The sequence below is a fragment of the Phocoena sinus genome, chromosome 8, assembly GCF_008692025.1.
Source record: "Phocoena sinus isolate mPhoSin1 chromosome 8, mPhoSin1.pri, whole genome shotgun sequence".
Lineage (NCBI taxonomy): Eukaryota > Metazoa > Chordata > Mammalia > Artiodactyla > Phocoenidae > Phocoena > Phocoena sinus.
This window is the reverse complement of record NC_045770.1, coordinates 54,818,621-54,844,588: the sequence shown is the minus strand read 5'-3', so window position 1 is coordinate 54,844,588 and position 25,968 is coordinate 54,818,621. Positions and strand designations below refer to the sequence as shown.

At 38.8% G+C, this 25,968-nt stretch overlaps 1 protein-coding gene across 2 annotated transcripts in view; it reads right to left on the bottom strand.

Moving 5' to 3' along the window:
* The window catches only part of RSF1 (remodeling and spacing factor 1), a 170,089-nt gene that overhangs the window by 103,451 nt on the left and 40,670 nt on the right, over positions 1–25,968 (bottom strand). For both annotated transcript variants that reach the window (XM_032639555.1, XM_032639556.1), the window contains exon 2: positions 22,156–22,247. In XM_032639555.1, coding sequence (XP_032495446.1) covers positions 22,156–22,247 — 92 coding nt within the window. The remainder of the gene's footprint in view (positions 1–22,155; positions 22,248–25,968) is intronic.

Genomic DNA, 25,968 nt, shown 5'->3' with positions numbered 1-25,968 from the left:
AAAATAACTTCTATCCTCTTAACACATTATTGACTGGGGGATTTTTGCAGAAACTATCGCTTGTGGCCAGCAATCTGTTATGTAAGTGAATACTGAAATACCACATCTGAGTAGATATCAACAACTTTTTTTGCACTTAATGTATTTATTTGAAACTTTGTATATGTTGTAGTAAAGCATTCTAATATTTTGTTAGAGTGTGACAGGCAGTATAGCAGGCACCTCTGTGCAGGGGAACAGAACATCTATTGCAAATATACCATGTATCACTGTGCTTTCCCCTGGAAGAGCAGGCTTTACACTTCCAGCAAGTAGTTTTTTTTTTAATCCTGTAGGTATTATTTTCTCTAGAATATGGACTTTTAATTTACCTGATAGTCCACAAGGTGGATCTTTGTGGGGGCTCTTTTAGAAACGCTACAAGAAGGACCAGGTGTAGGACTAACACTACATTCACCAGAAAAGTCAGTTACCCATTCTCTAGCAATTGCTAACAAAAATTGCTTGTAAGTCATTTTATTCTGTGCATTAAGGCTGCAATAAATTTTAAACTCATTGAATGAACCACAACTATTCAAAGAGAAACCCACTTTCTTATACCATTTTTGAGTTTTCCAGAGGATACTGAAGTTTTCCAGATATTGATTGGATCAATTAACTCCTTTAATATATTTATTATACTCTAATATACAAGTGGGCTTAGTTATCTGATGGCCAGTCCTCCTGTCTTCCTTTCCTGTAGATGCTGTGGAGGCATCATGAATAGTTGGCACCATGCAGACTAGCCTCTTGTCTTTCCATATGAGAAGAATCACTTCTCCTTCCATAAGAATGTCATTTCTCCCCTCTGTAGATTTTTATATTTCTCCTTTAATTGGTTTGGTAGACCACGATTCTCTCTTACAGTCCCACAAACTCTGGTTTTATTTTTCAACAAAGTTTCAGATGTGGACACACTGTTGTAATAATTGTCTTGGTAAATATGGTGCCATGAACCAAGATAAGGTTGTAGGACCAATAATATTGTTTCTTGCAGTTTGTTTCCTTCACCTGTATAAATCACAAGGTTGCATATATATGTCCAGTTTCACTTTCACTAACCATCATGACCAAAATTCCATATTTTGTAAGTTTGCCAGGATTATATGTTTTGAATCTGAGTTGTCCTATTCACTTACATGTTTTGAATCTGAGTCGTCCTCTGAGTTCATGAGGCAATGAACTCAGATTCACTGCCTCATCAAGTGATAGCTCTTGTTTGGGTATATAGATTGATTCAAATTTTGGGGAAAAATATTCCAAAAGAGGTTTAACTTTTGAAATTCTGCCTGCAGGAAGTGGAGTTTCCAAGTTATCATTCAAGTGAAGAAATGTCATTATTTGTTCGAACCTTCTTCTCATCAAAATCTTTGGGAAGATAGGTGTTTCAAGTAAGGGATCAGTCAACCAATATTCTTTCCAGTGTGACTTTCTTATTTGTCCCATCAAAATTATTAATCCAGGCTTCTCTGGTGGTGCAGTGGTTGAGAGTCCACCTGCCGATGCAGGGGACACGAGTTCGTGCCCTGGTCCGGGAAGATCCCACATGCCGCAGAGCAGCTGGGCCCATGACCGGTGGCCGCTAAGCCTGCACGTCCGGAGCCTGTGCTCCGCAATGGGAGAGGCCACAGCGGTGAGAGGCCCGTGTACCGCAAAAAAAAAAAAAAAAAATTAATCCAAGAAACTTCTTCATGCCACTATTAGTTACATCAGTCCATTTTAAAACCTTATCATACTTTTTATATAATTTTTCATTCTGTTGGTGATACAAGTTTGACTGAGAAGCGACCAACTTGAAAAAGTCGTTACCAAAAATTATTTCTGTTATATCACAAACTTTGCAGGTTATTACATTCAATAGTTACACCTGACACACCTGTAAAGCCTTCTAATTTTCGTGAAATGCTGTCTTCAATCTACTCTTCTGTAGCAGCAAAGGAACGTTCTCTAGCACCGTGAGCTTCGTTTTCACTTTCCTTATCAGAATCAATCACTAAGGCTTTGTCTTTCTGTTGGTCTAATAGTTAGATCGACTATTGAATTGAAGTCGACTATTGATTGACTATTGATCGACTGAATCAGAACTATATTCTGAAGAATTACCATCTTCTGAGACACTAGTATACATGTCACTCAGACAATCACAGAAAGTATTTGCATAAAATTCACTGAAAAATTCTTCTTCACTTAAATTTTGCGATGCATCGTTTTTTGAAAATTTTATGGCAATAAACTTGCGTTTATAATATACACAAGGTTGGACCAAAAACCTAACGGAACAAAATGTTTATGATAATGACAATGATAAGTTGTATAATGAATACTTGATCAATTTTAAGCTCCAACAACTTCACATGGTGATGTTAATTGTACCACTCTGTAGAACGATATTGATACATCTCTGGTCAATAACGTTCAGGTAACAAAAGATGTATTAATACATCTCCAGTCAATCATGTGTTAAAATCCTGAGGCTTGTTTTGTGTCCTAGCTTGTGGTCAATCCTAGGGAATGTTCCATGTGCACTTGAAAAGATTTTTTGGATGTAATGTCCTAAAATTAACAACTAAGCCGAACTATTCTATTGTATCATTTAGGATTTATGTTGCCTTATTGATTTTCTGTCTGGAAGATCTGTCCATCGATGTAAGTGGGGTGTTAAACTCTACTATTATTGTATTCCCACCAATTTCTCCCTGTATGTCTGTATTGATTCACAGGTGCTTGTGTGCCCCCAGAGGTTGTAGAGGCAGAGTCGTGCCTGCCGTGAGCACATCGAGGATGAGGCAGGCCCACCCTCCCTTAAAGGGCTCATGTTACCAATGGGGCTTCAATGGCAGACCTTGGCTCCTTCCTGTGCAAACCCCCAGTTGTGGCTCAGACCACACTCCATTCCCTTCAGGCTGTTTCTGTACAGCCAACCCCAAGCCTCTCCCTGTGTGTCTGTCCTCTGAAGCCCAAATTTCAGCCCCCAGACCCCATGCACACCGGCAGACATGTGTCTCAAGCTGGGGAGTGCAGCGAGATGCCCAGGATCCTCTGTGCAGGTCTCTCTCTGTTCTGCCTGCCACAAGCTAGCTGCTGCACCCTCCTCTGAGCCTCTGACGCTCCCTTTCTGTCCTGGCTGACCTCCACGCTGGTGAACGGACTTCTTAGGGTGAGGAAACCTTTTCTTTCTCACCGCACCCTCCCAGGGGTGCATGTCCTGTGTCAATGCCCTTTTTTTTCCTTTTGTCCTACCTGTTACATGGTGATCTTTCTTGCCATTTTGGGTTTATGAGATCTTCTGCCAGCCTTCAGTAGGTATTCTGTGAGAATTGTTCCACATAATGATTATTTCTGATGTATTTGTGGGAAGAGGTGGGCTCCACATCCTTCTCTTCCACCATCTTAATCCAGTCCTGAACTCTCTGATTCTTAATTCAACACTTTTAAACTTTAGTCTAGAAATCACTACAACCAGACTCTACAATAATTTACTGAAGCATACCGTACTGAAATCAAAATTTCAATGACCCTCAAGTCAATGGGAATTCCTGACTGTCTGCATCATTTAAGATTCTACGAATCTAAACTACTAAGAAATTAAGAGAGATATAGAATCCCAGGAAAGACAGTTTATAGGGATGAATCTCCATTTCACAAAATAAATAGGCTCCTGAAAAGTTGTACATGAATGCAATAAATTCTTATGTTGAAGGACCTACATAATGTATGAGTAGTTTTCAACCCCACTTCCCTTTTTATTAATCAGCATAATCACTTTCTTCCAACAAAATATTTCATTAGTTTTTATGAACCGAATTGTGTCCCCTCAAAATTAATATGTTGAAGCCCTAACCCACAATGTGTCTGTATATGGAGGTAAGGGCTTTAAGGACATAATTAAAGCTAAAGGAGACCTTAAGAGCAGGGCCACCCTAATCCTACAGGACTGGTGTCTGTGAGACCAGAGATTCCACCTCCCTGAGCACACCCACAGGAAAGGCCATTTGAGGAAACAGCAAGAAGGCCTACTACAAGGTAGGAAGAGAGTGCTTACTAGGAGCCAAATTTGCCAGCACTTCGCTCTTAGACTTCCAGCCGCCAGAACTGTGGATACATTTTAAGCTACCCACTCTGTGGTATTTTGTTATAGTAGCCCTAGTGGACTAACACTCGGGCCCAGAAGCAATTCTGGGGAAACCCTATGGCTTTATGAAAAACAAGCTGAAAACTGCTGTGCTAAAAGGAAGTTCTCAATCTAATTAATGTTTTATGTGCACAGAACACAAAATTCTCGAAGAAAACTAAGATTAAAAGCATATCTATACCTGTTCTGTAATCTCAAAACATGGCCTATTTATACATTAAAACTAATTTTTAAAAGTTAAATCATTGCAACTACAATAAAACTCCAAGTCGACAAATATATCAACGGCTAAGTAGATGAGGGTACTTGATTATCAGTAACAGAGATGTTTGTCATTTTGTCTGTAAAAGCTAATTGCTTAGTGTTGTAAAATAAAACTGCTTAGTGTTGTAAAATAAAACTAACAGACTTTTAGGCAAAATGTACAAAAGTGCTCTACGAGTTAACAGACTATATGTATGTTCACTAATATAATTAAAAGTTGGAATATTTGCCAAAAAACAATGATAAAGTGGGGACAGATTTCACATTTCATGAGAAGTACTATCTAATTCAAGTTAGTAAAAATGTGAAAGGACTAGTAAAACAGAAAAGCATTAATTCTGAGTGGCAGAAATATGGGCATTATATTATCCTTAGTTTTAATCTATGCATTCTACATTTTTTAATATTAAAAATAAAAAGAGGCTGTGGGAAACCTGTTTCTAACCTCATTTCATGGGAATACCACAAGGTCCTCCAAACTGAGGAAATCCAAGAGCAATTTCTGACTCTCAAATGAATACAAGTTAGTACTCAGACCTATGTGAGACATAATTATACGCAGCGTAATGTCTCTCAACCTTAGCTTTTCTAAGCTAGACCTTAGGGCTACCTAAATTAGGAACAATGGGATTCTTTAAGACAAATGTGTTAAAGTTTTGCTGGCATCAAAGAAAGCTAAAAGTATAAAATACCCTTGGGGGGCAGAGTGAAGATGGTGTACTACGAGGACATGGAATTCACGCCTCCTCACAACCAGGGCACGTACCAGGCACCGGCAGGGAACCATGGACATCTAAGGGGACGGGAGGAACCCCCAGCGACTGGGTAGGACGTGGGGCATAGGGGGAGTGAAGGGGGAGGAGAAGTGGAGGTGGGAGAGGACTGGTGCCCCGAGGGGGTCGCTGGGGGAGGGGAAGGGATCCCACGCACGAAGGGGGAAATTGGGGGACCACTGGGAGGGCAGAGGATAAAAAGGGAGCGTGGCCAGGTTTCCCCTGCCCACTTGGACCCCCAGGAACCTGTTGCGATCCTGGGCCTGATCCTCTGCCCACCTAGGCCCCCTCCAGCAGAGAGGGTCCTGAGAGAGCGGGAGGGAGGGAAGGGGGAGCAAAAGTAAAGGACGGACTTTGGGACCAGCATCCCTGAAGGGTGGCTGGGGGAGGGAAGGAGTTCCTACACCCAGCGGGACCCACCCATGGTTAGGGATCCAGTTGCCACAGGGGAGATCCTGGGGGAGATGGTGGGGAAGGGGCACGAAGGAAGGGTAAGGAATGGGGTCAGTGCTTTCCCATCCACTTAGGCACTGGGGAGCCTGCTGGGCTCCCAGGCCTCATCCTCTGACCTCGGAGCCTCCCTCCTGAAACATAGATCCCAAGCCTCGCTCCTACACCCCTACCCAGGGCCCTCCCTCTACACTCGGAGACCGCATCCAACACGCTGGGACTAAACCCCACCCACACACACTCACTCAGGGCCCTAACTCCAAACTCCAGAACCGCACACTCCAGAGGCCTTCCTTTCAACCAGCTGCCTCTCCCCTTCCGCACAGGTCCTAGGCAGAGGCCCTGCCCCACGCTCAAATGTCACGCCACCAACTGCCTAGGTCCTGCCCCAGCCTAAACCACGCCTCTGCCTAAGTTCCACCCCCTGCCTAAACTCCGCCCCCAGAGCCAAAGCTCTTTTCCTTTTAGATTGGGGTTCTGTTTTACCTTGTTGATTCACGGTTGTTGATTCATTTATATTTTTATTTTTCCTAATAAATCTCTTACTTTTGCAATTTTATTTTATTCTTTAGACTTCGTTAGTGATCTCTCCTTTTGGCTTGTTTCCCCACCCACCCACCCTTTCTTTTCTTTTTTCTGTCGTAGTTTTATTTTACCTTGTTGAGACTGTTTCAACCACAGTTTTAGTTTTCCTAATATATTTTTTTATCTTTCTAATTTTATTTTGTTTTTTATTCTTAGATATTGTGCTGCTTTTCTTTCTTCCTTTTTTTTTTTTTTTTTACCGCACCATGAAGCTTGAAGGATCTTGGTACCCAGTCCAGAGGTCGGGCCCAAACTCCTGTGGTGAGAGCTCCGAATCCAAGCAGCTGCACTAACAGAGAACCTCAGACCCCAGGGAATAGTAATTGGAGTGAGGCCTCCAGGAAGTCCTCATCTCAGCACCAAGAACCAGCTCTATCCAACTGCCTGCAAACTCCAGTGCTGCACGTCTCAGGCCAAACAACCAATAAGACAGGAATACAGCACCACCCATCAAAAATAAAATAAAATAAAATGACAAAAAAATATGTTGCAGACGAAGCAGCAAGGTAAAAACCTACAAGACCAAATAAATGAAGATGAAACAGGCAACCGACCCCAAAAGAATTCAGAGTAATGATAGTAAAGAGGATCCAAAATCTTGGAAACAGAATGCAGAAAATAAAAGAAACATTTAACAAGGATCTAGAAGAACTAAAGAGCAAACAAACAGTGATGTACCACACAATTACTGAAATTAAAAATACTCTAGAAGAAATCAACAACAGAATAACTGAAGCAGAAGAACAGTAAGTGAGCTGGAAGACAAAATGGTAGAAATAACTGCCAGGGAGCAGAATAAAGAAAAAACAATGAGGATTTGCCTCAAGATGCCGAAGGAGAAGGACGTGTGCTCACTCCCTCTTGTAAGGGCACCAGAATCACAACGAACTGCTGAACAATCATCGACAGGAAGACACTGGAACTCACCAAAAAAGATACCCCACATCCAAAGACAAAGGAGATGCTGCAATGAGACGGGTGAAGGGGCGCAATCACAATAAAATCCAATCCCATAACTGCCGGGTGGGTGACTCACAAACTGGAGAACACTTACACCACAGAAGTCCACCCACTGGAGTGAAGGTTCTGAGCCCCACGTCAGGCTTCCCAACCTGGGGGTCCGGCAACGGGAGGAGGAATTCCTAGAGAATCAGACTTTGAAGGCTACTGGGATTTGATTGCAGGTCTTCAAAAGGACTGGGGGAAAAAGTGACTCCACTCTTGGAGGGCACACACAAACTGGTGTGCACATCAGGACCCAGGGGAAGGAGCAGTGACCCCACAGGAGACTGAACCAGACCTACCTCCTAGTAGTGGAGGGTCTCCTGCAGAGGCGGGGTGTGGCTGTGTCTCACCGAGAGGACAAGGACACTGGCAGCACAAGTTCTGGAAAGTACTCCTTGGCATGAGCCCTCCCAGAGTCCGCCTTTAGCCCCACCAAAGAGCCCAGGTAGGCTCCAGGATTGGGTTGCCTCAGGCCAAACAAACAACAGGGAGGAAACCCAGCCCTACCCATCAGCAGTCAAGCAGATTAAAGTTTTACTGAGCTCTGCCCACCAGAGCAACAAACAGCTCTACCCACCACCAGACCCTCCCATCAGGAAACTTGCACAAACCTCTTAGATAGCCTCATCCACCAGAGGGCAGACGGCAGAAGCAAGAACTACAATCCTGCAGCCTGTGGAACAAAAATCATGTTCACAGAAAGTTAGAAAAGATGGAAAGGCAGACGGCTATGTACCAGATGAAGGAACAAGATAAAACCCCAGAAAAACAATTAAATGAAGTAGAGATAGGCAACCTTCCAGAAAAAGAATTCAGAATAATGATAGTGAAGTTGATCCAGGACCTCGGAAAAAGAATGGAGGCAAAGATCAAGAAGATGCAAGATATGTTTAACAAAGACCCAGAAGAATTAAAGAACAAACAAACAGAGAGGAACAATACAATAACTGAAATGAAAACTACACTAGACAGAATCAATAGCAGAATAACTGAGACAGAAGAACAGATAAGTGACCTGGAAGACAGAATGGTGGAATTCACTGCTGAGGAACAGAATAAAGAAAAAAGAATGAAAAGAAATGAAGACAGCCTAAGAGACATCTGGGACATTACACGCAACAACATTTGCATTATAGGGGTCCCAGAAGGAGAAGAGAGAAAGGACTCGAGAAAATATTTGAAGAGATTATGGTCGAAAACTTCCTAACATGGGAAAGGAAATAGCCACCCAAGTCCAGGAAGCGCAGAGAAGTCCCATACAGGATAAACACAAGGAGAAACATGCCGAGACACATAGTAATCAAACTGGCAAAAATTAAAGACAAAGAAAAATTATTGAAAGCAGCAAAGAAAAAAAGACAAATAACATACAAGAAAACTCCCATAAGGTTAACCGGTGATTTCTCAGCAGAAACTCTACAAGCCAGAAGGGAATGGCAGGACATACTTAAAGTGATGAAAGGGAAGAACCTACGGCCAAGAGTACTCTACCCGGCAAGGATCTCATTCAGTTTCGATGGAGAAATCAAAAGCTTTACAGACAAGCAAAAGCTAAGAATTCAGGACCACCAAACCAGGTCTGCAACAAATGCTAAAGGAACTTCTCTAAGTGGGAAACACAAGAAAAGAAAAGGACCTACAAAAAACAAAAAAAAACCCACAACAATTAAGAAAATGGTAATAGGAACATACATGTCGGTAATTATCTTAAACGTGAATGGATTAAATGTTCCAAACATAAGACACAGGCTCGCTGAATCGATACAAAAACAAGACCCATAAAAACGCTGTCTACAAGAGACCCACTTATGACCTAGGGACACATACAGACTGAAAGTGGGGAATGGAATAAGATACTCCATGCAAATGAAAATCAAAAGAAAGCTGGAGTAGCAATACTCATATCAGATAAAATAGACTTTAAAATAAAGAATGTTACAAGAGACAAGAAAGGACACTACATAATGATCAAGGGATGAATCCAAGACGAAGATATAACAATTACAGATATATATGCACCCAACATAGGAGTATCTCAATACATAAGGCAACTGCTAACAGCTATAAAAGAGGAAATCAAGAGTAACACAATAATAGTGGGGGACTTTAACATGGCACTTACACCAATGGACAGATCATCCAAAATGAAAATAAATAAGGAAACAGAAGCTTTAAATGACACAACAGACCAGATAGATTTTTAATTGATCTTTATAGGACATTCCATCCAAAAACAGCAGATTACACTTTGTTCTCAAGTGCTCACGGAACATTCTCCAGGACAGATCACAAATTGGGTCACAAATCAAGCCTCAGTAAATTTAAGAAAACTGCAATCATATCAAGCATCTTTTCTGACCACTACGCTACAAGATAAGAAATAAATTACAGGGAAGAAAACGTAATAAACACAAACACATACAGGCTAAACAACACATTACTAAATAACCAAAAGATCACTGAAAAAAATCAAAGAGGAAATCAAACAACACCTAGAGCCAAATGACAATGAAAACACGATGATCCAAAACCTACGGGATGAAGCAAAAGCAGTTCTAAGAGGGAAGTTTATAGCTATACAAGCCTACCTCAAGAAACAAGAAAAATCTCAATAAACAATCTAACCTTACACCTAAAGGAACTAGAGAAAGAACAAACAAAACCCAAAGTTAGCAGAAGGAAAAAAATCATAAAGATCAGATCAGAAATAAATAAAAAAGAAATGAAGGAAACGATAGCAAAGGGCAATAAAACTAAAAGATGGTTCTTTGAGAAGATAAACAAAATTGATAAATCATTAGCTACACTCATTAAGAAAAAGAGGGAGAAGACTGAAATCAATAGAATTAGAAATGAAAAAGGTGAAGTAACAACTGACACTGCAGAAATACAAAGGATCATGAGAGACTACTAGAAGCAATTATATGCCAATAACAAGGACAACCTGGAAGAAATGGACAAATTCTTAGAAAAGCACAAGCTTCCAAGACAGAACCAGGAAGAAATAGAACATATAAACAGATAAATCAGAAGCACTGAAATTGAAACTGAGATTCAAATTCTTCCAACAAACAAAAGCCCAGGACCAGATGGCTTCACATGCAAATTCTATCAAACATTTAGAGAAGAGCTAACACGTATACTTCTCAAACTCTTCCAAAATATACCAGAGGGAGGAACACTCCCAAACTCATTCTATGAGGCCATGATCACCCTGATAATAAAAGCAGAAAAAGATACTCAAAAAAAAGAAAATTACAGACCAATATAACTGATGAATATAGATGCAAAAATCCTCAACAAAATACTAGCAAACAGAATCCATCAACACATTATAAGGATCATACACCACAATCAAGTGGTGTTTTTCCCAGGAAGGCAAGGATTCTTCAGTATATGCAAATCAGTCAATGTGATACACCATATTAACAAATCGAAGGAGAAAAAGCATATGAGCATCTCAATAGATGCAGATAAAGCTTCTCACAAAATTCAACACCCATTTATGATAAAAACCCTCCAGAAAGTGGGCATAGAGGGAATCTACCTCAACATAATAAAGGCCATATATGACAAACCCACAGCAAACATCGTTCTCAATGGTGAAAAACTGAAAGCGTTTCGTCTAAGATCAAGAACAAGACAGGGTGCCCACTCTTACCACTATTAGCCAACACAGTTTTGGAAGTTATAGCCATGGCAATCAGAGAAGAAAAAGAAATAAAAGGAATCCAAATCAGAAAAGAAGAAGTCAAACTGTCACTGTTTGCAGATGACCTGATATTATACATAAAGAATCCTAAAGATGCTACCAGAAAACTACTACAGCTAATCAATGAAGCTGGTAAAGTAGGAGGATACAAAAGTAATGCACAGAAATCTCTTGCATTGCTATACACTAACAATGATAAATCTGAAAGAGAAATTAAGGCAACGCTCTCATGTACCACTGCAACAAAAAGAATAAAATACCTAGGAATAAACCTACCTAAGGAAACAAAAGACTTGTATGCAGAAATCTATAAGACACTGATGAAAGAAATTAAAGACGACACAAGCAGATGGAGAGATATACCATGTTCTTGGATTGGAAGAATCAACATTGTGAAAATGACTATACTACCGAAAGCAATCTACAGAGTCAATGCAATCCTTATCAAACTACCAATGGCATTTTTCACAGAACTAGAAGAAAAAACGGCACAATTTCTGTGGAAACACAAAAGACCCTGAATAGCCAAAGCAGTCTTGAGGGTAAAAAACGGAGCTGGAGGAATCAGACTCCCTGACTTAAGACTATACTAGAAAGCTACAGTAATCAAGACAATATGGTACTGGCACAAACAGAAATATAGATCAATGGAATAGGACAGAAAGCCCAGAGATAAACCCATGCACATATGGTCACCTTATCTTTGATAAAGGAGGCAAGAGTATACAATGCAGAAAAGACAGCCTCTTCCATAAGTGATGCTGGGAAACTGGACAGCTACATGTAAAAGAATGAAATTAGAACACTTCCTAACATCATACACAAAAATAAACTCCAAATGGATTAAGGACCTAAATGTAAGGCCAGACACTATAAAATTCTTAGAGAAAAACATAGGCAGACCACTCTATGACATAAATCACAGCAAGATCCTTTTTGACCCACCTCCTAGAGAAATGGAGATAAAAACAAAAATAAACAAATGGGACCTAATGAAACTTAAAAGCTTTTGTACAGCATAGGAAATCATAAACAAGACAAAAAGACAACCCTCAGAATGGGAGAAAATATTTGCAAACAAAGCAAGTGACAAAGGATTAATCTCCAAAATATACAAACAGCTCATGCAGCTCAATATCAAAAAAACAAACAACCCAATCCAAAAATGGGCTGAAGAGGTAAACAGACATTTTACCAAAGAAGATATACAGATTGCCAACAAACACATGAAAAGATGCTCAACATTACCAATCATTAGAGAAATGCAAATCAAAACTACAATGAGATATCATATCACACGGGTCAAAACTACAATGAGATATCATATCACACGGGTCACACATCATCAAAAAATCTACAAACAATACATGCTGGAGAGGGTGTAGAGAAAAGGGAACCCTCCTGTACTGTTGGTGGGAATGTAAATTGGTACAGCCACTATGGAGAACAGTATGGAGGTTCCTTAAAAAACTAAAAATAGAACTAGCATATGACCCAGCAATCCTACTCCTGGGCATATACCCTGAGAAAACCATAACGCAAAGAGTCATGTACCACAATGTTCACTGCAGCTCTATTTACAGTAACAGGACACGGAAACAGCCTAAGTGTGCATCGAGAGATGAATGGATAAAGATGTGGCACATATATACAATGGAATATTACTCAGCCATAAAAAGACACGAAACTGAGTTATTTGTAGTGAGGTGGATGGATCTAGAGTCTGTCATACAGAGTGAAGTAAGTCAGAAAGAGAAAAACAAATACCGTATGGTAACACATATATATGGAGTCTAAAAAAAATGGTTCTGATGAACCTAGGGGCACGACAGGAATAAAGACACAGACGTAGAGAATGGACCTGAGGACACGTGGAGGGGGAAGGGTAGGCTGGGATGAAGTGAGAGAGTGGCGTGGACATATATACACTACCAAACGTAAAACAGATAGCTAGTGGGAAGCAGCCACATAGCACAGGGAGATCAGCTGGGTGCTTTGCGACCACCTAGAGTAGTGGGAAAGAGAGGGTGGGAGGGAGACGCAAGAGGGAGGGGATATGGGGATATACGTATGCATATAGCTGATTCACTTTGTTATACATCAGAAACTAACGCAACACTGTAAAGCAATTTTACTTCAATAAAGATTCTAAAAAAAAAAGTACTCTTAGAAGAACTAAAATCATAGGCACTAAAAATTGGTATCTCATAATAGTATCCTTTTAACATGCTTGAGTACCTACAATTAGCAAGGCATAATATTAGATGAAAACACTGAAAAATATGCATACTTCCCTGATTTCAAAGAACTTGCACTTTGATGTGTGTGGGGGGTGTGGAGCGGAAGCAGGGGAACAGGAGAGCAGACAGAGACACACACACAGACATACATACACAAACACACTCATGTGGCTGGCTTCTGCTAGGACAGTGTTCGTTCATTTATCCAATTACTGATTCAACAAATATTGACTGAGCAATCGCTATGTGTTAGGCACTGGTTCAGGTGCTAAGAATATAATAGAGATTGACAAAAATCCTTGCCCTCACTGAGATTTGGTTTTTGTGGAAGAGACAGACTTAAATAATAAACTTGGGATTTTTCGTTCTATGAATGAAATAAAACAAGGTGATAAGATGAGATTGAAGGGCAAGACCTACTTTAGTTATACACAAAAAAGCAAGGAGCAAGAAACAGCATGACCATTCTGGAAACCAAAAGTATTTCTTCATGGCAGAACTACTGTACTGTATGTACTACCACACAGTACATACTGATGTGGTAAAGAGAACAGCAAGAAAAGAATCCAGAGAAAAGAATAGCAAGGCCCATCACATAAAAAACTTTGTTCCCATGTTAAAAAATTTATTTTCCATTCAGAAGACAACAAGGAGTCATAATTAAGGGCGTAAAACAGAAGAGAAAGATCATTCAGATTTTCGCTCTACCATTTTCACTGTGGTAACTGCAATAGATATGGAAACCAATCTGGAGGTTCCCACATTAATCCAGGTGAGAGAAAATGACTGCAAGCAGGGTAGAAACAAAGAGGGTTGAGTATACTGAGTTGAGAGAGATTTAGAAGGCTAAATCAAACAGGGCTTGGTTGATATGAAGTCCAGAGTGACCAGCAGCTCTGAATATATAATAGTACCATTTACTAAGTCAAGGAACAATAAACTCTAGACTATTAAAAAAAACACTATAAAAGTAGCAGATCTATCCAAGTTCTGGTTCTCTTTTACTAACTTGGATACATGGCCAAGAATAATTATCTCCCTTTGGTTCTTAATATCTTCATCTGTTAAATGAACAGTTCAGAGAGAGCGGCCAAGATTTAGTTTGGGAAATGATAAAGGAATCAAGGATGATACTTATATTTCTGGTTTGAGAAAGTATGTGGTATTGATGCTACTTAACCAAGGGTATCAGTCAGGATAGTAGGGTTATGCTGCAGTAACAAAGGACTCCCAAATCTCAATGAGTTACAGCAATGGCTGGCAAACTCTGGCCCACAGACTGTTTGTTTTTGTAGACAAAGTTTTACTGGAACACAGCCATATTCATTTATTTAGAAATTGTAGTTGTGAAAGAAAATATAAGGACCACAAGCCTAAAATATTTACTATCTTACCCCTTAAGAAATAGTTTGCTGAACACCTAGGTTTATAGCAACAAAGTTTATTTATTCCTGGGCTACACTGTATCTTGATAACAGGTTGGTAGTGGCTCTGCTGCCCATTATCTTCACCCCCAAAATGAGCAGCATTTATCTAGAAAATTATCAGTCATCATAGCAAAGGTAATAAAACACATGAAGAATATACATTGCCCTTAAAGCTTTTTCCAGAAAGTGTAACTATACCACTTTTCCTTCATTTCACCGACCAAAGCCTAATCACATGACCATGCCTGAACTTACCAGCAGGGGGATGTATAGTCCTCCCAAAGGGAAGGGAACCAAATATTGTGCAGTTGTCCCACATAAATCTGGCCACCCTGTTCCATTTTCCTGAGTTTGTGGCCACTAAAGAAGACCTGACATTTTCTAACCTCTTTTACGAATAGGTATAATCATGTGACTGTGTTGTTTCTAATGGAATAACAGAAGTAACATATGCAACTTCTGCTTTGCTTATTAAAAGAAAACTGCATGCCCTGAACTTTCTTTCTTTCTCCTTTCTGAGGCTGAAGTACACTGTACAACACAGGAAAGCAAAATGTCCTAGGGTACAACAGTGAAATAAAAGAAACCTGGGTCTCTGAATAACCTCATGGAACACAACTGTCTCAAGAGTCTAGACCAGTCATTGTTATAACAGAGAGAAATAAACTTATTGCTTTTCTCCCCCCCTTTTTGGCTGCGCTGTAGGGCATGCAGGATCTTAGTTCCCCGACCACGGATCAAACCTGTGCCTCCTGCATTGGGAGCTAAGAGTCTTAACCACTGGACCCCAGGGAAGTCCCAAGCTATTGCTTACTTAAGCAATTATATTTTGGAATCATTTTGTTACAGAAGTTTAGTCTCTACACTGACACAGATTCACTTTATTTTTTGAGTAAAGATGTTCACTATGTTATTGAGTATACTGGCCTTGGAACTAAGAAGATTCAGGATGAAAATATGACTCACTGGCATATGGGGTTTAAAGCCATGGGAATAAATAAGATAATCCAAGGAGAGTATATGAAATGAGACTAGAGGAGGGTCTAAAACAAAACTCTGTAGTACAAAAACCTTCAGGAGCTTAGATAAAAAGAAAGATCTGGCAAAGGAGACTACTAGGGATAGAAAGAAATCCAGGAAAGTACTGTAGGAAAGAAGGCAAAAGAAGAATGTTTGAAGGAAAGAACATGTAGAGAAACTGGGAAGATATGTAATAAATAGTGTCACTTGAATTTAGTAATAAGCGACACTATTCAAACGCTTGAACTGAAAAAGAAATTTTATTGGAATGGAATTATGCAGAGGAGGAAATTTTCAATGGACTAAGGAGTAAATGGGAGGTAAAGAAAGAGACTAGCAAATAAAGAAAATTATTTCAAGAGGTTTGTAAGATAGATAGCTTCTACGTGGCCCATAATGATCTTCACCTCCTGGTATTCATTCCCCTTATGTCATTCCCTCCCTTGTTCCTTCACCCTACCCGCTTTGGTTATGAGCCAAATCTAGTGATTTCATTCTAACAAATAAAATATGGCAAAGGTGATAGTACGTCATTTCCAAGATCTGGCTACAAAAAGACCATGAGTTCCATCTCAGGCACTCTCTCTCACTCACTGGCTCTGTTGCAATATTTTAAGCTGCCTTATGAAAAAGCCATGACAAGGAATCCAATCCTGTCAACAGCTATGTGACTGAGCTTGGAAGTGGATCCTCTTCCAGTTGAGCCTTCAGAGAAAACTGCAAGGCAAGCTGACAGCTTGACTACATACAGCCTAATGACAGACACTGAGCCAGATTCCTAACACAAAAAAATTATGAGATAATAAATGTTTGATGTTCATTGTTTTAAGCTGCTCAGTTTGGGGATAAGTTGTCATGAAAGCAATAAATAACTAATATAAAGGGGAAGAAGAGCAGATGGGTGGCAGCTGAAGGGAAATAAAGAGTTAATGGAGAGTTTATAGTTCTTTACTAAAATAGTAGAGACTTTAGCATATCAAAAAAGGATAAAGGAAAAATACACATTTATACATAAGAGTGTATTTACAGGGCAGTGAAAGTCTTAAAAAACAGGAAAAAAAGGACTGTAAATATACATATGAAGTTAGCAAATCTCTATAAATATCTAAGTAGAAAAATTATTTTTTAATATTGAAGAAGGATATAATATATGTTAAGTAAGGGCAAAAAAAGTCTCAACAAAACTAGAGGGATCAAAATCAAACAAAGTATGTTCTCCTACACAATGGAATGAAATTAGAAATCAAAAACAGGAAAAAATTGGGGAAATTCACAAACATGTGGAAACAACACACTACTAAATAACCAACGGGTCAAAAAAGAAATCACAAGGGAAAAGAGAAAATACTTAGAAATGAATGAAAACAAAAGAGAACATACTAATTTATTAAATGTAACTAAGCAGGGATTAGATGCAAGAGCTGAAAATGCCTATATTGAAAAAGAGGAATACCTCAAATTAATAACCTAAACTTCCATGTTAGAAAAGAAGAGTAGGGACTTCCCTGGTGGCACAGTGGTTAAGAATCCACCTGCCAATGCTACAGACACAGGTTACAGCCCTGGTCCGGGAAGATCCCATGCCGCAGAGCAACTAAGCTGGTGCGCCACAACTACTGAGCCAGCACTCTAGAGCCTGCGCTCTAGAGCTCGCACTCTAGAGCCCACGAGCCACAACTACTGAAGCCTACGCGCCTAGAGCCCCATGCTCTGCAACAAGAGAAGCCACCGCAATGAGCAGCCCAACGCACCACAACGAAGAGTAGCCCCTATTCACTGCAACTACAGAAAGCCTGCACGCAGCAACAAAGGCCCAACGTGTCCAAAAATAAATAAATTAAAAAAAAGAAAAACAGAAATTCAATTAAACCAAAAGTTGGTCCTTAAAAAGATAAAATTTTACAAACCTCTAACTAGACTGGCCAGGAAAAAAGAGAACACTAAATCAGTAAAATGAGGAAAGAAAGAAGGAACATTACTACAGACTTTGCAGAAGTAAAAAGAATTATAAGTGAATACTATGAACAACTGTATGCCAATAAATTAGATAAGCTAATAAAATGGACAATTTCCTAGAAAGGCACAAACTACTGAACTTCACACAAGAAGAAATACAAAGCTGAATAAATCAATGACAATTAAAGAGACTGAATAAACAAACAAAAATTTTCAACAAAGAAAAGCCCAAGTGCACCTGGCTTCCCTGCTAAATTCTAATAAATACCTCACAAACACTTGCAAAAAAACAAAAGCAGAGGAAACACTTCTCAATTCAACATAAGAGGCCAGCATTACCGAGATAGCAAAACCAGACAAAGACACCTCAAGAAAAAAAAAAAAAATACGGATATCCCTTATGAACATAGGCACAAAAGTCCTCAAAAATAAATTAACAAACCAAATCTAGCAACAGATAAAAATGATTACGGACCATGACCAAGTGGGATTGGTTACAGGATTGCAAGGTTTCAACATATGAAAATTAATCAATGTAATATACCACATTAATAGAATAAAGGACAAAATTTGTGTGGTTAACTCAATAGATGCAGAAAAAACATCTGACAAAATCCAACAGCTTTCATGATAAAAACACTAAACAAATTAGGAAAAGAAGAGAATTCCCTCAACCTGATAAAGGACATCAATGAAAAACCCTCAAATAACACCATACTAAAAGTTGAAAGGCTGAAAACTTTCCCCCTAGGATCAGGAACATGACAAAGATGTCTGCTCTCACCATTTCTATTCAACCGTGTACCAGAGGTTCCAGCAAAGCAATTATGCAAGAAAAAGAAATAAAGCGTATCCAGATTGAAACGGGGGAAGTAAACCTATCTATGTTTGCAGATGACATAATCTTGTATATAGAAAATCTTAAGAATTCACAAAAAACGCTATTTGAGCTAATAATGAGTTTGGCAAAGTTGCAACATACAAGATCAACATACAATCATTAGTCATATTTCTACACAATAGCAGTGAATGATATGAAAATGAAATTAAGAAAATTCCATTTACAATACCCTCAAAAACAGCAAAATGCTAAGGAATAAATTGAACAAAAGTATAAGACTGGAGTCAGAAAACTGCAAAACATTTTTGAAAGGAATTAAAGACCTACATATTTTGAAAGACATCCTATTTTCATGGATCAGAAAACTTACTACTGTCAAGAAGCCAATACTCCCCAAATTTATCTATAGATTATATACAATCCCTATGCAAATCCTAACTGGCATTTTTGCAGATACTGATAAGCTGATCCTCAAACTCATAAGGAAATGAAAGTGATGCAGAACAGCCAAAACAATTTTGGAAAAGATGAACAATTGCAAAATTTACCACAAAGTTGCAGTAATCAAGACTATATGGTACCAGCATAAATAACAACATGTAAGTCAACAGAATGAAAACTTCAGAAATAAACTCTCACATTTATGGTCAATTGACTTTCTACAAGGATGTCAAGGCAATCCAGTGAGGGAAAGAATGTTTTTTACAAATGGTAATAGAACAAATGGATATCTATGTGCAAAGAATATAGTTGGGCTCCTATCTGAGAGAATATTCAAAAATTAAATGGGTTATAGATCTAAATTTAAGAACTAAAACTACAAACTCTTAAAACAAAATATAGAATTAAATCTTCATGACCTGGCTTGGGCAACGGTTTCTTATATATGACACCAAAGCACTAGCCACATTAGAAAAATATTGGACTTAATCAAAATGAAAACTTCCATGCATCAAAAGATATTACACAGAAACTGAAAAGACAACACACATAATGGGAGAAAATATTTGCAAACCATATATCTGGTAAGGGTCTAGTATGCAGAATATATTAAAAAAAACTTTAAAAACTCAAAAACAAGAAGACAACCAATTAAAAAATGGACAAGGATGTGAAAAGACATTTTTCCAAAGAAGATACACACAAAGTCCAACAAGCCCATGAAAAGAAGGTTCAACATCCTTTAATCATAAGGAAAATGTAAATCAAAACCATAATGAGATAGTACTTCATCCCCACTGGGAGGGCTAAAATCAATCAGTCAGTAATAAGTGTAGGTAAGGTGGGATGTGGAAAAGTTGGAACCCTCATAGGTTCCTAGGGAAAAACGTTAGAGCTGTTTTGGAAACAGTCTGGCAGTTCCTCAAAAAGTTAAACAAAGAATTACCATATAACCCAGCAATTCTACCCTAGATACATACTCAAAAAATTGAATCACCTGTCTACCCAAAAATCTGTACACAAATGTTCATAGCAGTACTATTTATAATAGCCAAAAGGTAGAAACAAGGCAAATATCATAAACTGATAAGCAGATAAAATGTAATATTATCCACACAATGGAATATTATTCAAGCATAAAAACGAACAAAGTTCTGGTACATGCTACAACACAGATGAACCTTGAAAACATTTTGCTAAGTGAAAGAAGCCAGACACAAAGGCTACTACAAATTCTGATTCCATTTATATGAAACCTCCATAATAGGCAAATTCATAGACTCAGAAAACAGATCAGTGGTTGCTAAATGGTATGAGGTTTCTTCTGGGGCGATGAAGATGTTCTGGTTTGGATACTGGTGATGGTTGCACAACCTTGTGAATATACTAAAAACACTGAATTGTACACTTTCAAAGGGCAAATTTTATGTTATGTGAATGTATCTCAATTCAAAAAAATTGAGCTAGAACCTGCAGTTATGACCATAAAACTAAAGGGGTTTATAAAATCATCTTGTCCCAATTATCACATTTTATGAAGAAACTGAGATACAAGGGGGCAAAAGGAGATTATCCGTGGACCCAAATTTTGTTAACAGTAGAGTTGAGATTAGTATACAAGATATTTCTACCTCAGTTCTCAGAACATATACAAAACAAACCAACCCACTTTAATAAACAGATTTACAAACAACTACACCCTTTAAAATGTTATGTTAAAAACTACTGTCCTGAAATTCTAGCACCTCTTTTTTTTTTTTTTTTTTTTTTTTTTGCGGTACAAGGGCCTCTCCTGTTGCGGACACGCAGGCTCAGCGGCCACGGCTCACGGACCCAGCCGCTCCGCGGCATGTGGGATCCCCCCAGACCGGGGCACGAACCAGTGTCCCCTGCATCGGCAGGCGGACTCTCAACCACTGCGCCACCAAGGAAGCCCCTAGCACCTCTTTTTAAGGTCCAGACCTAGATTGTTAATAAATATTTTGTTAAAGGCAAAGCATCAACTTCACTGGTATCCACCCCCTGCCCCACTGGTATGTTTAAAAGGACTTTGAACAGTTAAAACTTTGCTCATTTATTATCCACAGTTTAATATAGTTCAGAGATTTAATTAAATATAAATCAAGGCTTTTAGAAAATCACACAGCATCAAATTTTTGAAATGCTGAGCCAACTTTCCAGGGTTTCAAACTTGTGCAAAAATATTGAAATATATCTCATCTCATATTGGGCTTTTCAAAAGTTAAGACACTCCTACCACTTGCTGAGCGTTCAGGTCTATGCCTCCTCTCCCTGAACCTTGGGAGAACTGGGGTTGCTTCAACGAACAGAGTACAGTGAAAGTGACCTTTTCCAAATTCCCAACCCAGAGAGTCACTGAGCTGATTAAAATGATTATTGTTTTATGTCACTTAATTTAGAGTGGTGTGTTACGCAGCAAAGATAACTGAAACAGCACATGTGATTTTTTATGATAAGAACAAGCAACTCCTGTTCCCTGATGGTTCCTCTTTTCATAGCACTCTACAATCATATGCACACGCCTGCAAAAGCAGGTATGAAAATACATGTATACATAAACACACATTTTTAAAAAGACAATAAGAAAATTACAGGTTTTCAATCACCTAAAAATGCAACCTAATATTCTAGTATGTTAGAGTTCAAAATATCACCCCCCACCCCTCACAAAATTGTGTGGATCTCAAAAGTCTGGATGCAATTCCATCCAGACAATTTTCCCTGAATGGTCATGCCCTTAATAGGGTTTATCCTAAAGCAATCACTTTCTGATTACCCAGGTTGTTCTCATTAAGGATAGGTTTGGCCTATTGTTAACTTGGAAGCCTTCCATACTGACCTAAAGGTCTTTGGACATTTTACTTTTTAAGTAAAAGACAAATTTTGGCTCTGTCTACACATACTATGTGATCTCAAAGAAAAATGACAACTTTGTTGGGCCTTATCTATAGCTTAATTGAGTTGATCAGGACAATTTTAAGAAATCATGAAAGAAACTGAGAGAAAACATGGAAAGTCCTGAGCACAGTGTTTGACACAAAAGATAACACCTCTGAAATCTAACTTTGGGACTCTAGACTATTGCTTAGTAGCTGCAAAGAAGAATCACATACTTGTAGTAATCATATAGATTTCTGAGTCATATTTTGCAACTTTTAGGAGACCATTTTAAAAATCAGAGCATATTATGAAACATAACATCGATTTATGCTAGATAGAATATAGAGAAGGTGATTTACAAATATTTACCTTGATCAAATATTTTTCCCATCTATCTGCTGTAACAGATTTGCCAATCTTCCTCATCAACTTCAAATGGAGCTCCACCAATTCTTTAGGTACTTAAAAGGAAGAAAAAATACTGTTAGCCAGCAAAATAAAACATTTGTAAACATTTAGGATCATAAAAAAAGAACTTTCTTCAATGCTGAATACTTTTTCAAAATAGATGTTGATTTAGTTATCTTTTAGAACTCTGAATCAGAAAAGACTAAACTAGGGCAAGAAATAACTGAAAACTACTTTTTTAAACATGAACAAGAATATTCATGTTTTCTTTCAAAACATCAACAATTAAGAGTGAACTCTAATGTAAACTGCAGACTTTTGGGTGATAATAATGTGTCAATGTAGGTTCATCAATTTCAACAAATGTACCATAGTAGTGTGGGATGTGGACAGTGAAAGAGGTTGTACATGTGCGGAGGAAGAGGGTATATGTGAACTCTCTCTACTTTGTGCTCCATTTTTTTTATGAATCTAAAACTGCTCTAAAAAATAAAGTCTATAAAAATACCATAAAGTAAAATCACTTAACTATACAACTAAAATTTCTACTGTGTTTCTCATACCTCATATTTGGTTTCTTGACTGAGATTGCAGACCAAGACACAGATTCACAGAATCAGAAAGGAATCAACGAATATAAATTCCAAATTGACAGATATCTCAGAAATAGAGTCTAATTGGTTTTCAAGCTGTTGAAGAAAACTACTCTTCTGATCCATCCCTTATCTAATGTGGTAAACTCCTCTATAGCATCCCTATAAATCTCTGCTTGACAAACTACAGGGACAGAAAATTGACTTAACCTTCCAAAATTCTAATTACTAGAAAGTTACCCTTACACAAAGTAAAAAATCTGCCTCCCTACACCTTCCTCCCGTTTCTTGCTCTTATTCTCTAGTTTCAAAGAAAATACTTTCAATTCCTCTTTTATTGGAAACTTCAAATATTTGAACACAGCTGTATCTTCCCTCAAGTTTTCTCTTCCAACTGTAAACAACCAGAGTTCCTCCAAATATCCCCTGGGCATCATCTGATTATATGGTATAACTGTATTAATTAGACCTGAGGGAAATAAAGGACACACACATTTAGCATTTCCCAAATACCAAATACTGCTAGTAACCTAAGAGAAATTACATTTATACTATCTAAAAAGTTTCCCTAATCAAATACATTAGGGAAATATATATTTATTTTTACCACAGAACTTCCCGAAGCCTTAATTGATTAGTCTTATATAAATAGTCTTATATCCCTATCTTGGATATAATCTGCAGCATTCCCTAATATATTTGATCATGGAATCTTTTTCTGTGAAACACACAATACCTTGTAGTATACAAGTGCTCTGAAGTACAGGTTGGGAAGTGATGGACTAATTTTTTTCATTCATTCTTTCAGATTCTTTACGCTCCAGTAAAGCCACTTCTAACTTGAAATGACCCTGAAGCATAAAAACATTTCACTATTCAACAAATTTCTGTGGGTCCACTATTAGTAAGCAAGAAATAGTCTCTACCTTTAATGAGCCTACTTAAGGGAGTCTTCTCTGGGGCGGGGGCGGGGGGGAGGTAAATGGTGGGTGAGCTGGAGGTAAAGGAAAGAAGCAGGGGAGGGATGATTACTGATGAGTAAACAGACAATCAAACTAAGCCAAGACCAGAATACACGGGATTGAGGGTGAAGTGGAGAAAAGGGGGAAAGGACACTGCTTATGAAAGTAACAGCAGATACAAAAGGCTGAAAAACAAAGTGAGCATGGAAGTGGAAGCACTCAGAAAAGGGGTATCATCAAGAATCTTATAAGAACAGGCTACAAAGTTTACATTTTATTAAAAAGTTTAAGCGAGAGTGCTCTATAATTTAGAAAGATCTCAAAAACTGAACTGTGGGAAAACAGATAGCTTTTATTTGCTTATTTGTTTTAGGAGGTGGTGTGCAGGGTAGAGACGATATAAATTCAGGAAAATATCAATCCAGAAAGATGGGAGTAACCTGAAGGCAGAGGTGGTACCAAGAGAAGTGGGGAGATTTGAGATATGTTTAGGAAACAAATAATAAAACTTAGGGACTGGCTGACTGAGCAAAGGGAAAGCATCAAGAAAAACTGAGGCACTGACTTAGGCAACTGAGTAGATGCCAATGACAATACATCAGGAAGAAAAAGACCTGGGCTCAATCCTCAACTCTACTACTTAAGACAAGGAGACCATGATGCTGGTCAAGTTCTTTAAACAATGACTCTCAAATTCCTCGTCTGTAATAAAGGGTTGAACTGGCTATCTTACAGTTTTAAAAACAGGAAACATTATACAGGGCTCCCCCGGTGGCACAGTGGTTAAGAATCCACCTGCCAATGCAAGGCACACGGGTTCGAGCCCTGGTCCGGGAAGATCCCACATGCTGTAGAGCAACTAAGCCCATGCACCACAACTACTGATCCTATACTCTAGAGCCCACAAGCCACAACTACTGAGCCCACATGCTACAACTACTGAAGCCCGCGTGCCTAGAGCCCCTGCTCCACAACAAGAAAAGCCACCGCAATGAGAACCCTGCATACCACAACGAAGAGTAGCCCCTGCTCGCCACAACTAGAGAAAGCCCGCGCGCAGCAACAAAGACCCAATGCAGCCAAAAATACATAAATTAATAATAATTAAAAAAAGAAAACATTATACAAAGCTAAAATACCTTTATTTTCACTTCTGTCATGACATTTGGGGAACCAAAGTCAGTTTCAATTTCTCCTTTTTCCTTTTCCCCAAACGTAGTAGTCTTAATGATTCTACCTTTCTACATCTCAAACCTGCTCCCTATCTTCCCCAATTTCTCTATATCATTGCACCTTCTCACTTCAGAAAAACAGGTATGGATACTCTCCTGTAACCAAACCAATCTTTAAAAAAAAAAAATACTGCTTTCATGTCACTTCCCAGTTCATAAATATCTTTGATGGCTCCTAAATACTTATATAAACTCATCTAGGTTTCTTACCCTAGCCAAAGAGTCCCAATATTCAATTTCAACCTAACTCTCCAATCCTTCCCTCTTACTTCTGCACTGAAATGCTTGATTCAAGTCATTCTGGCCTGTTCACTATCCACTAAGCATACCCAGTCTACAACCTATCTGGGCTTTTATTTGAGCGCTCCAGTTTACTGTTTTCTGCCACTTGAATCATATTCATCTTTTTTGTTTGTTTGTTTTGTTTTGTTTTTTCAGTATGTGGGCCTCTCACTGTTGTGGCCTCTCCCGTTGCTCCGGATGCGCAGGCTCAGCGGCCATGGCTCATGGGCCCAGCCACTCCGCGGCATGTGGGACCTTCCCGGACCGGGGCACGAACCCGTGTCCGCTTCATCGCCAGGCGGACTCTCAACCACTGCGCCACCAGGGAAGCCCCATATTCATCTTTTAATGCTGGGTCAATAAAAGCCCTAAAAGTCTCTGAGATACCTTTCCAATGATTCCAGGAACATCTTTTTCCTTGGAATGCCCACAGTATTCATATTATCTATATCACTCATTTATCAGGTAAAAGCTCTGCACCTGTGTTTTATGCATATCCTCCACATCACAGACAAATGAAATCACAAAAAGTTTTGATGCAATTGGTACTATTTTTAAAAATCCAAGAGGACAAAAGTAAATATATGCAAAAAATGTTTTTCATCCCACTTCGCAAATATAGTCATTCTTGATTTAGGCATGTAGAAGTAGATTTCCTTATTAGAGCATTGGCTGTTACACAGTACTATCCAATAGAAATATAAA